The sequence below is a fragment of the Zonotrichia albicollis genome, chromosome 14 (genome assembly GCF_047830755.1).
Source record: "Zonotrichia albicollis isolate bZonAlb1 chromosome 14, bZonAlb1.hap1, whole genome shotgun sequence".
NCBI lineage: Eukaryota > Metazoa > Chordata > Aves > Passeriformes > Passerellidae > Zonotrichia > Zonotrichia albicollis.
Window position 1 is genome coordinate 18,518,043 of NC_133832.1, and position 12,885 is coordinate 18,530,927.

General features: G+C 39.6%; 1 protein-coding gene across 3 annotated transcripts in view; it reads left to right on the forward strand.

Annotated features, from left to right (window-relative positions):
• The window catches only part of PCDH11X (protocadherin 11 X-linked), a 433,408-nt gene that overhangs the window by 309,321 nt on the left and 111,202 nt on the right, over nt 1-12,885 (forward strand). For all 3 annotated transcript variants that reach the window (XM_014272407.3, XM_014272408.3, XM_074551271.1), the window contains one exon: nt 6,155-6,353. In XM_014272407.3, the coding sequence (XP_014127882.2) occupies nt 6,155-6,353 (199 nt within the window). The remainder of the gene's footprint in view (nt 1-6,154; nt 6,354-12,885) is intronic.

A 12,885-nucleotide genomic window follows, 5' to 3' on the forward strand; every position in this document is an offset into this window, starting at 1 on the left:
AAGATTATTCCCCATCACTTGAGAGAACGCTTTGTGCGAGAGAATCCAGCCATAGGATCTGACAATTTGAAGTCGTTTCCATTTGAGCAGGTGTAGGGGCACCATCTGTGCTGCTGGTTTTCTGTGGAGGGAGTAATTCTTTCATTGAAAATGTACAAATCTGCCTGGGATAATCACCCACCTTGAATTCCTATTTGTCTGGGCAGCAAACCCAGCTTTTATTTGCCCTTTTGAAATTAATAGGTTATGCTTGCTGCATCTAAATAAATTAACAAAGTGGGAGGGGTTATTTAAATCAATAAAAGTGAAAGCCTAAAACTATTTACTTCTCTTATACTACTGTGGAATAGTTAGATTTTTAATCACAGTGGGAAAAAAACAAAATTATTTATCAAATATTCCTCTTCTTGAGAAGGCATCCAAATACTGTACTTTGCCTTAGTAATTAGTGAGGGTGTAAGATACCAGTTGCTAATGTTAATGAGATTAAATTAGGAGGACTAGCAAACTTTCTAACAAGTAGGTCAAAAGGATTCTCTTGGATTTCTTTTGGAAGTTTTAAAGGGCTGAAAATGCAAAGTCTTGCCAAATTTCAAAGGGTAAATTGGGAAAACAGCAGGTCTGTTGGATTTGACAAACAAGTAGACAATCAGGAGCTGAAAGGGAAGCAAGCAATAAATTTGGGGCAGTGGCTGGAACACCAGAACTTGGTTAATGAAAAGAAGGCCTTGTTCACCTGTGTGAGATGATAATTCAGGTTATTGGTGTTGGAAGTAGCTGGGGTGGTGCTTTTTTATGTGAGGTAGGGAAACTCTGATTTTAATGCCCACTAGGTTTGGACTTCTGAAATCATCTGGGGATTGCCACTTTGCACAATTCTTCTTTCCTTCCCCCAAAAGCGGAACCCTTCATTTTTCTTTTAGAAAAAACCCCAACCAAACAAAACCCCAAAACCCAAACTCAAACCCCAAACCCAACCCTACTTGTATGCAAGATCACTGCAGGAGCCATTAAATAAATCATAAAATATCACTGCTAAATTAGAAAAGATGAATGCAACAGGGATGTGCTGCTAATGAAGTGTTTCTATCTGTGTGTGATAGTGGTGAGCAATTTGGCATCTTTGTAGATATCCAAGAGAAATACAGATCCCTGCTGGCAAAAATGGAGAAGTTTAATTTGAGTGAAAAATTCTAATGATCTGTATTACATACTTTGCCTATGACAAAGCCATCAAAATAATGTAATAAGATCTTAGATTTAATGTGCCAGGCTGCAAAACTTGTGGGAAATACAGACTTGTGAAAGAGTTTAGAGAAACTCTTTGAGCTGTATTTGTTGTGCTCAACTCTGTATGGGGAAAGGAAAAATGAAAATACTGGCTTGTCTCTGTTGAGTTTCAGCACAAAGACATATTTCCCACTGGGTTTATGGCTGGATCCTCTCAGGCTGTTTGTTTTAATGTTATTCTGAGAATTCTGCACTGATAGTTGCTGGGTCCTGTTTGTCTCAATGAAAGCCTCTGCAACAAAAATTGCTGTTTTGGAACAAAAGGTGATAGTTGAGGATAAAAAGATAGGAGCTGGAAATTGTAGTTTGATTAGGGATCTTCTTTTCTGCTTGCACTTGAAGATAGTTGTTTTCTGGTTATTTAAGGTGTTTCATACCCTCCTAACGTTTGAAGTAAACAAGCGACTGAGAAAATTAAAAATTTATTTGACTACTCCTTTATTTACTGGCTGCTAATAGTGGAGAGAAATGCTGAAGTGGTCCTGTTCTTTTGTACTCTCTCCCAGCATCTCCTAAATAAGGTCTGTTTTAAATCAGAATTATCATCTAAATAATATAATTAATTCAGCATAAATTAAAAAGTAATGTTTTTTCTTTATGATCTCCTTTTAAATGGATATTAATTTGCTTCAATGAATGAAGATAATAAGGTTAATAGTTTAATGTTCCTCAGTTGATATCTGCTGCTTTTTCTATTACCTTTTTTTTCCTTTTTGATTATAAATTGGCTAACCCCTGGTGTATAATACCAGAAATCATCCCTTCAGTGTATCCAAAGCTATTTACTTAGACTCATCTTTTATTATTCCCACTGCCACAGTCTAATTATTGTAGTGAAAGATTGAACACAGAACAGTTTGGGGCTTTGATCAGTCTTCATATAAATTTCAATAATGAGAGTAAAAGGTTTGCGGTTTTCTGAGATAATTTGATCCCTCCAGACACACTCAGCTTTTACCAAAGGCAGTGAATGCCATCTGAGACCTCTGACAGCATTTGTGTCTGGTCTGTGACATCTCTGCAAGCAAAATGCTTTTCTCATGCCAACAAAGAGTAATTTAATATTTTTTAAATGTGGCAGAGAAACTCTAAACTGCTGCACGTTTTTTTCCTTAAATTTTTACTTCATTGTCCCCTATCAGTTTAATTGTCTGTATTACAAGTTCCTGCATCAGAATCCTCCAAGAATACATAATAGGCTTGCTTGCATTTCTCTCTTTTTGAAAAAGTCTACCAACTGTCATCCAGATAAATAAAACAAACCATAATCCTTGTTATTCCATTACTATCGGTGCTGGCTCCCTTCGGAGATAAATAGAAAAGCAGCTGGAGACTGAGGATATTTTGTAATCTTATAAATTGAAATTTAAATGCCTCAAGGAGGAAATTTCCAAAATAATTGTGACAGAAGATAAGTCCCAGCTTTTGGCAAAATTTTATTAGAATTACTTGTTCCAGATCGTTGTCTGATGCCTGCATGAATTAAGGAAATGGCAGCACTGCCATGTAGAGGAATAGCTGGGTTTTTTTTCATCTTGATGAATTTTTCTGGAAGTGCTCTGTCATCAGTGTTATCAGGTGTGACACTCTCAGGGACACAATCAAATTTAAGATCAGGAGCCTTTAGCTGATGCCAGTTGATTTTGAATCATATGGGTCTGATCCTTCTCACTAATAGCATCTCAATTTATGCAGCTGAATATTTACCATTTTTAACTGAAATGTGAGGGTTAGTTAGAAACATTTTTAATTTTGCTTTGGGGTATGGGATTTGTTTTTTCTCACTGGACTAGGCTGTTAAAAAAGCATTGATGACTTTCTGGTCTCCTCTACTGTCAGCTGGCTTAAAACTTCTGCTGTATTTTGACAATGAACCCTGAAAATAAATGTTCTTTTATTTACACTCAGTGAACCCCAGATGCACAAAGCAATAATCAATAGTACAGAGTAACGACTATTTTGTTCCCAGTCATTTTCAAAAACTGGCATTGATGTCTAATGCTAAAACTTGGGCTAAAAATGTTTTAAGAGCACTTAAAATTCACTGGTAGCTTGGAGAGGAGAGGATATAACACAACACAAAGGCAGTGCAAACCTCACAAAATACAGCTTTTACAAACAGCTCATGCAGTGGAGGTGGATTTTTTTTTTCATACTGTGAATACCAAACTCATTTCAGATGAAAGAAATAGCATTTTCCCTTTCTGCATGTCATAGCTGTACATCTGTGCAGGCTGGGTGCAGTTGTGAGTGCAGGGAGGGAATGAGGAACATTGCAGGGATGATTTCACTGGATCAACTCAACAGAACTTTGCTTTTTTGGGCTTTGAGGAGAGCCCTGATTGACGCTGCTGCTGTGGATGGGGCTCTGAGAGGCAGCTGGAGGGCAGTGCAATAGGGCACATCAGGAATGTCTCTGGTTTTGGGGCTGTGCAGGGACACTCCATGCATTTTCACCCAGCAATTCTGGGTGAGCAATTCTGGGGAGCCCAAAAATGCAATGGGGACATTTGGCGGTGTCAGATATTCCCCTTTGACCACCTGAACCTTTCCCAGCTGGTTGCCAGGCTGTCCCAGCAGCCACAAAGGGATTTTCTTCTCCCATTTCCACCCCATGGAGCTGGGATCCGTTCTGTGTTCAGCTCTTCAGAGCTCAGCTGCAATGCCTTGCCTTGATCTGTTCCAATGTTTCCCAAAGAACTGCCAAATGAAGGAGAGTCTGAAATCTGCAAATTTGATAAACAGGAAAGCAGGACTGGAAGGCAAGGGATGAAATCATCCGGAAGAAGGGAATGGCAGAACAATGAATGCAAAGTGCCGCTCTCGGGCTGCAGCAATCGATGGCAATAACCAAAAAGGAGGAGAAGATCAATAAAGGGGACCTGGGCATTATGATGGCTGGCAAGGACACAAATGTGCTGTGCTGCCATGGCAGGAGGTGTGAAATGATCCTGCTCAGGGCTGTCAGGACCTTGGCTGGGCTGGGTGCAGGTTTTGGGCAGAGCACAGAGCTGTGAGCAAGCTCCTGCATGGAGAAAACAGCCAGAGAGAGCAGGAGCACCTGACAGATTGAAATAATAAGGTCTGTTTATTCTGAAGCAGAATAAAGTGCCAAACGCCAGAAAGATGAGTGGGAATAAGCAGGCTGTGATGGATGGGACTGAAGGAGTGATTTATTTTGCAACAAGGAGGAGGCAGGTTCCGCATTAGAAGAGGAGCTCTCCATTAGCGGCGGTGGGCACCCAGACAGGATTTCTGGGAAAGCCCTGCGTGCCTCGCCGGTGGCTGCTAGGAAGGGCTGTCACTCTCATCTGTCAGGGATGGCTCAGGTGAGCTGGGTGCTGCGGGTTCCTGGCTGCACACGCGGCACAGCAGCTGGCTGCGGGCATGTGGAGCAATGTCACTGTGACAAAAAGAGGCTTGCAAAAGCGGAGGAGCTGAAAACTCCATGTAATTAGCAAAAACTCAGTGTGATTGAATGCCTTCAACACCGCCACCCTATAGGAACCAAATATCTAGGGACCCCTGGCAACATCTGCTCTGTTACAAACATTATATACTTTTTTTGCATAATTGTGTCAAAAGTCTTGTCTTCAATTTTGCTAATCCCAGCAGTTCTGAGTCCAGAAAGTTTTGCGTTGCCTTTCAAATGGAATTTTGAGTAACAGCAACCTAAGAATATTTGAAACAGTTTGTTTTCTGGGGTTTTTTGAATCTTCCTGTTTTGAGTTTGCAAAACATGGATATCAGACACATCAAAATGAGCACGAGAGCTGCTTCTTTTTTGTTCATATTTTCTTTTTGTACTGGAAGAGATTTACATTTCAGTTATTCAGTTCCTAAATCATACAGGGTCACTTAGGCAATGAAAACTCTGTCCTGTGTCTTGTTCTGTTTCATCTGGCCCTTCCTTCCACGTCTGGGCTGAGATGCTTTCCATCCTCAGCTCCCTGGTTCCCAGTTTTCAGTCTTTTGCATTTTGGGTACAGGTCTGTGGTACAACAAAAATCAAAGGAGTTGTAATGAAACATCTGAAGGAGAGCAGGGGAATCTGCTTTTCATTCATTAGCTTAACGCCTGTGCAAAATCTATTGAAATAGTTTTCAATACAGAAGACTTGTTGTTGTTTGTTCTTTCTCTGCCTCAGAAGAATCCAACAGCATTATAAATGTGTCACATTTTTTAGGCCCAAAAGTGTGGAACAGCTTTTAATGGGAAAGAAAATGTTTTTTGAAAACTAGAAAACTCAGCGGTGAAATAAATTGAGCCTCAAAAAGTGATTGAAATCTCCAAGTCAATATTCAAAAGGTATCCAAAGACTTGTGAAGTCTGACAGAATCTCTTTAGTTTGAGGTGTCTTTCATTTTGCATCAGGGCTTACATTTTTAAAAACCAGCAGCAAGCAGTGCTGTCAGGTGCAGCGGGTTTGAAAGCCTGAAATTGTGCACGAGTCTGGGTAACACATCCTCGGCTGATAACCAAAACAACACATTGCCTAAACTGGCCGCGTTGAGCTATGACCGTTGTCACCCTGGTTTTTTAAGATTTTCTAAATATTAAGATTTTCTTCTTGTAGTGAGCTTTTTCACACACTTTCTGCAAATAACTCATTGTTTTGCATTCCTTCATGGAGGAGGAGAACGTTGATGGGCTGTTGGTTTTTCCAGTGTCATTGGAGAGGTGGCACTGTCACCCTCCAATCCGCTGCCACATTTGGAAGTCTATAAATTGTTGGAAATAATAAATGTCAGAAAATAAACTTCCCTTTTTCTTCGCCTTGAGAACAGCGGTGTGAGCTTGTGTTCTTTCGTGTCCTACAGTGACAGACCATGGTGGAAACCGCTCTTCTGTTCCTTCCTTGCAGCCCCAGCGCCGCGTCACCTTCCACCTGCCCGACGGCTCCCAGGAGAGCTGCAGCGACAGCGGCCTCGGAGACCACGAGCCCTCGAGCGGGGCCAGCGCCTCCCACCCGCTGCCCCTGGGCTTCCCCCAGGACGAGTTCTACGAGCAGGCGTCGCCCAACAGCCGCACCGAGGGAGACGGCAACTCCGACCCCGAGTCCAGTAAGTGCCGAGCTCTGCTCACCCAACCAACCCGTCGTTGCAACTGGTAATGGGGCCCTGGGAAATGTTAAAGGTAGAGCCTGAAAGTGTTGGGCTTTGTGTTTTCTCAGATCGCTGCACCTGCGTAAGCAGTGTGATAAATGATATGTTTGTTAGATGTGATGATTGTTTAGTAATTAATATATTTATATAATCATGAGAAGAATCATGAGAAATTATATTGGCAATTTAAGGGGGGCTAGGTTTGGCTGAGATCTATGTATACAATAGAACAATATAAGTTTAATAATTAACATGAAAGTTACATAACGATAGAATATAAAAACACGATCATCTCGAATGTATGGTCGGAGTCAGATTTGGGTGGAAAGTACCCCTGATTCCCAGAGCTCTTAATAAAAAGCACATGCACATAATCACTTATGTGATTGTGTGTTTTTGAACGCTAACACAATCAGTCAATCAATCAATCTATCAATCAATCAATCACAGGGTTTTTTGTTCCTGTGGGTAATTATTAAAAGCGAGTGTTGGTTTTAGCGCGGCTAAGAAGCTCTAACCGCTGACTTCTGCTTCTGGAAGTGGGAGGTCGGGCTGGCTGTTGGGAATAAAACACTTGGAGCTGTTAAGGGTTTATGGATGGGCTGGTGTTTTTATGGAGCTGGTGTGCCAGGCACAGAGCAGCTTTCTGAGGAGGTTAACGCTGCTGCCCTAATGGTCATAAATACTGCGCCGAGGGAATTCACATTTTTTAACGTTTCCCTCTCCGACACTGCTTGTGCTGTAGTTTAACTCATGGGTGATGAGCAGCTCTGTGAAAAGACTGCAATACCCAGAAATAAGGGTTTCTTGATTTGCCCTGTGAAAGCAGCAATGGTGCGCAGTAATAATCTCAGAAGAGTTTGTCATGTTCTGCCATTGCCTGTGCCTCTTTGTGATGTCAGAAACAGGGAAAATCAACAGGAGCAGGAGCTGTGGGCCCTGGCTCTGCTCTCTGTGCTGAGCTCTGATAGCCAGTTGGAGACTCCACTGAACTCTAGTCAGCTGTTAATTGTCCAGAGGCTCCTTATCTGGATTAAATTGAACCGTGCCATTGATAAAGAGACACCTGAATGTCTCTAAGCCTCCAAGGCCTTGTTAGCGGCTTAATAAGTGATTTGAAAATACATCTGTTCTGGGCAAAACTTGGCCCAAAAGGTGGATTTCAGCTGCCGTAGTGTATCAGGAGGAATGAATTAGTGAGTGCTGTGCACTTGAAATGGCTGTGGAAGGCAGTGACACTGTGCAGTGGCAAATCCAGCCGAGAGCATTCCCTGCCACCGCGGGCTGGCTGTGCCACCTTCAGCCTGGCTCTTGGCAATCACCTCTGCCTTTTCCTTTGCTGCCCAGGACTGGAGCCTCAGGGGATTTTTGCACATGTGAGGTGTCTCCTCTTTTTCTTTAATTTGTAAACTGTTACCTAAGTTTAACTTTAAAATTTGTAAGGTGATACATTTACTGAATTAATGGCAGAATATTGTGTTTTCCAAGTTGATAGACAGCTGACAAGAACCGTCAGGTTTTTTGATCTTGTGTTGGAAATAATCATCATTTGCTTTTGTGTTTATGCATTTGAGGCTGTAATATACCCTTAACAATATTCTAGATAGTCAAACTGGCTTCTTCACAGAGTTAAGCTCTAAAGGGCTACAAATATATCCCCAAGGAATGAAAATATCAAGGTATATATTATTTGCTGCTTTTGCTTTGCATATTCATGGTCTGAACTTTATTTCCAGTTCTTTTTTTTTGCTTGTAACTGATATTTATATTTTACTGGAGTGAGAATGGTGAGATGAAATCAGTGTCCAGGGCCTTTCCTGCAGAGAGCATAGGACAGGAGCTGGTGTGGAGGAGTTCTCAGAACAGGCATGTGCCATTTACAAAGAGGCTCAGGTTTGGGATTTGCCAATGCTTTTTGTGCCCAAGTTTTTTTGGGGTTTTTTTTTTTTTTTTGGTTTTTTTTGTTTTTTTATTTTCAGAAGAAATATGTCCATGACTCTTGTAGAATGTGGCTCTACAAGTAACTCAGCTCTGACATGTGAATGTCATTGACACCCATCCCTGTGAGCAGGCTAAGCAGGCATCAGATGTCTTTCCAAGTGTGAAGTTGAAGGAAGTTTAATCACCTGTCTAATTACCTGACAGTTCAGTGTTAAACCTGAAGTCACAGTTTAATTGGAGTTTATTTTATGTGAAGATTTTTCTTCCTTTCCTACTTGTGTCTTATTGAAACAGTTTAATTGAAGTAGCACAACGGTAACAGCAGGGAAAACTTCTTTTGTGGCTCTTTTTAGTGATTTATTATATTATATATTTTTTATATTATATATTTTATATATTATATATTTTATATATTATACATTATATATTTTATATATAATATATAATATATAATATATAATATATAATATATAATATATAATATATAATATATAATATATAATATATAATATATATTATATTATATATTATATATTTTATGTTATGTATAATATATTATATTATATATATTATAACATATAATATATAATATATGTTACATATTATATAAATATATAATATATAAATAAAAATAAATATAAATAAAAATGTAAATAAAATAAATAGAAATTAAAATAAATTTAAATTTATATATAAATATATATTATATTAATTGCAGCATCTAGTGGCAAGAACAAAAAAACAGAAAAAATGGGAAGACCCACAGGATATTTGTGTCCAGTGTGCTGCTGCAAAGTGACTTGGTACAGATGACAGAAACCCAAAATATCTGATGAGCCTGAGGTCCATGTGGTTCATTTGTGCATGCAGGACACATTTAGCCATGAGTGAAACAGTAAAAATAGCTCTGAATTGATGGTTTCCTCTACAATCTTCTGCTGGATTTTTGGTTGGTGTTTTTTTCTTTATTCTAATTTGGCTTGATGCATTCAAAGCATTTCTTGTCTTCCTTGATGGACTAAAATGCGAAAAGGGACAGGAAAATCCAGTCAGGTAACCTGAGCTCATACAGCAGAGCAAGCATGGCCTTCATTGCCTGCCAACATCTTTAATATCTGACCTGTCTTAATCTGAAACATTGTCTGATTTGTCACCTGGCGGGGATTTAGTTCAGCTTTGCCTGCCAAGGTTGAGAAATTTGGGATGAAATGATGTCAGGAATGTCCAGAACCAACCATGAAAGCTGGTGGCAGTTGGCATCACTCATGGCCATATTCAAAAAGTGTTTTCTTCCTCTTCCTTTGCCTGACTGCAGTCCTTCAGTGTTATTTGTTTTTCTAATACTGGAAATTGTTGCATTTTGGAGGCTTTCCATTCACCAGCAATAACTAAGCATTTATTGCAAAACACTGGAAAAGATGAGCATAACAAAATAAAATAAAGAAAAAAACACCCTAAGAAATATTGGTGAGAGGAAGCTTTATAAACTCACATCTGATACAGGACTGAAGCAAGGAGGGGAAAAAAATAACTGTGAGGTTATAGCGGTTAGAAAACTGTGAGAAATTTATATGTAAACCTTTAAAATTAATTGACTGTGCTAATTAAAATTAGAAATAGGCTATTTAAAATGATTTGTCTTCTCCTACTTTAGTTCCCTCCTTAGAAAAACACAAAGTTCAGTGTGGTAGATGCATCATAAGGAAGAGATGCCAATAAACTGTCACACTAAGTAAATTGTAATATAAAAAAGCATGTAGGTTTGTAGAGAACCTTATCCTTAAGTAACAGCACTCTTGTATGTGATATTCAGATATTTTCTCCTCATAGGTTGCTCAAAAAATGATGCTCCAATAACTCCCTATGCTAAGGATTTTAACCAAACCATATTTTTCTCCTCCGTTTAAATACAAAACACCCTTCAAGCATAGAAAAAAAACCAACAAATTCCCTGTGTCTTGACTTCCCTGGTAAATTCTCTCTCAGTGGCTGTAAGCAGTGATGTTGATCAAAGGGGTTGAAAGGTACATGCAAACCTCAGCTCTGCTGGGTTATTTAATACATGTGTAAGATATTAATGACAAATTTTCATGGTTCATCTGTTTTTATGGCCTTATCGAATCTCTTTTCCTTCCTCTAGACAATAAAATTATTCTACTTTTTGTTTGGAGGAAAAACAGAATATGACTAGTTCAGCCAAGAAATTGGGCAGAGCAGGAGGAATGATTGCAGCTTGGGGACAGGGAGTGTGCAGGGGAAGCCAGAAAACCTGAAAGTAATCTGCAATTAAATAATAGCAATCATTTTGTAGGAAGAAAATGGAAGTATAAACAAAGCTAGCTGAAAATTGAAGTTAATGAGGCAAATCACACTGAGATTTCAGGGTCTCAAATAGAAGCAAACTGGTGTATTAAGGAGAGGGGTCTGCATGAAGAATATTTAACATGAATTAGTGACTAATAAGCCAAGGAAGTTGCATTGAAAATCAGAAGTGTAGAGCTAGAGGGGAATCAGGAGACACCATAAATCTGTGGCCATGCCAAGCTGGTGCTGCCAAATGTTATTTAGTGGCTGATTATTCTTGTCTCCCAATCACACCTTCACACTCTTGAAGAGCTGTTTGGGTGGGGACTGGGTTGAAGAATTCTGTGGTGTTTTGAGTTCCCCAGGATGAGGTGAGAGATGAGAATTGTCTCCAGGTTCTCAGAGGCTGATTTATTATATAATGATATGATATGACATGATATTATATTCTAAAGCTATACTAGAGAAAGAGAGACATCAGCAGGCTTGACAAGAATGATAATGAAAGCTCGTGACTGATTCCTCAGAGTGTGACACTGCTGGCTGTGATTGGTCATTAATTAAAAATAATTCACGTGGAACCAGTCAAAGATGCACCTGTTGGTAAACAATCTCCAGACCACACTCCCAAGCAATGAGATAATTATTGTTTTCATACTTTTCTGAGGCCTCTTAGCTTCTCAGGAGAAAATCCTAGGCCAAGAGGAGTTTTCAGTAAAATATCATGGTGACAGAATTCCTGTGGGTTCAACCCCTGGAGAGGGGGAAAGGTAAATTTTAAATCCATGGATTCCCCAGTTCCATTTGTCCCATGAGGCACAGCTTGGGGACAGCACATGGGGAAATGAGGAGAAGCTGGGGCAAAGCTCTGCTGGCTTTGGGTGATCAGCAGAGAATCAGTCCCAGGGAGAACTGAGAGTGCAATCTGTGGGGTTTAACCACGTGAGAGGGAGGCTTGCAGCAAGCAAGACATCTGCTCATGATTAAAGACAGCACACATTTCTTCCTCAAAATTAAAAGAACACTTTCACCTTGACTTAATTTTTGATAAGGATGATGTTGATGAGCACAAAGGCAGGCTGATAGGGAATGATGATAATGGCACTAAAAGTCAGAGCAGGTTCAGTGCATTCGTGTGGAGGAGAGGAGATAATCCTCCACCCAGGATATCAAAACTGATAGTGTTTTTCTTATTTTTCTGTGATTCTGACACACAAAGTGTCAAAAAAACACAAAGCTCTGGTCAAGCTCCACTACTGGAAAGCATTTACAAAGAAGAAACTGATATATATAAAATTATAATGTAATAAATGGTATCATGGGATTCCCAAGAGTAGGATGAGATTAGCTCCATTATCTCACTTCCATGATATGTATTTTCAACATTGGGGAATACATGTACAGCTAATCTATATATATATTTAAGGACTAATAACTGTTATTATGACACAGGGTGGAGCATTAATAATTAAGAATGAAAAGATGGAGAATAATACCAGAATGTTATCTTCATTAAGGAGTTTGGCATTAAAAAGCAGGAATGTGTCAATGAAATATTCCAGTAGCTCAAAGCCAAGCATCACTGACAATAGAGGAGGAGGTGTGCGTGACACGAGAATTGGATTTTGTTAAGGATTTGAAGTAATAGCAGTGGGATGAAATCTAATAGTTGAGAGTCATTCTCATAGGAGCTGCTGTATGTAACTAGTATATAAATCACCAGCTGAAAATGACATAAAGAAAAAAACCAACTGAGTATTACAAAGATAAACTATAAATCACCAATACCTAATGTGACTGTGAAAAAATCCTGGGTTACTCCTAGAAGAGGGAAAAAAAGAAGAAAAGGAAAAAAATCCCCAGGGAGTGGCTGACACCATAACAGGCCTGTTATGAATAGGACTGGCTTCCCACATTGAAGAAAGGTGAATTCTCATGAGAAACAGGCATAAAGAAATATTATTAATAACAGGGGAATGGGATGCCCATATACAGAGAAAGGAACTAATATTGGCTCGTTCAAAGGCTGCCTGGGGCTGCTCTCACACCACAGCAGGGAGGGAAAACCAAAATACAGCACTGGGCTGGTTCCAGGGAATGGGCTGGGTCTGCCCTTAAACCAAACAAGGCCGGAAATTTGGTGGCTGCAGATGAGACCAGTGAGGAAATACAGAAGCAGGGCATGAGAATTCAACCTGGCTGTAAACAGGAGCTGGATAAACTTGTGAGAGAGAAAGCAAATTAA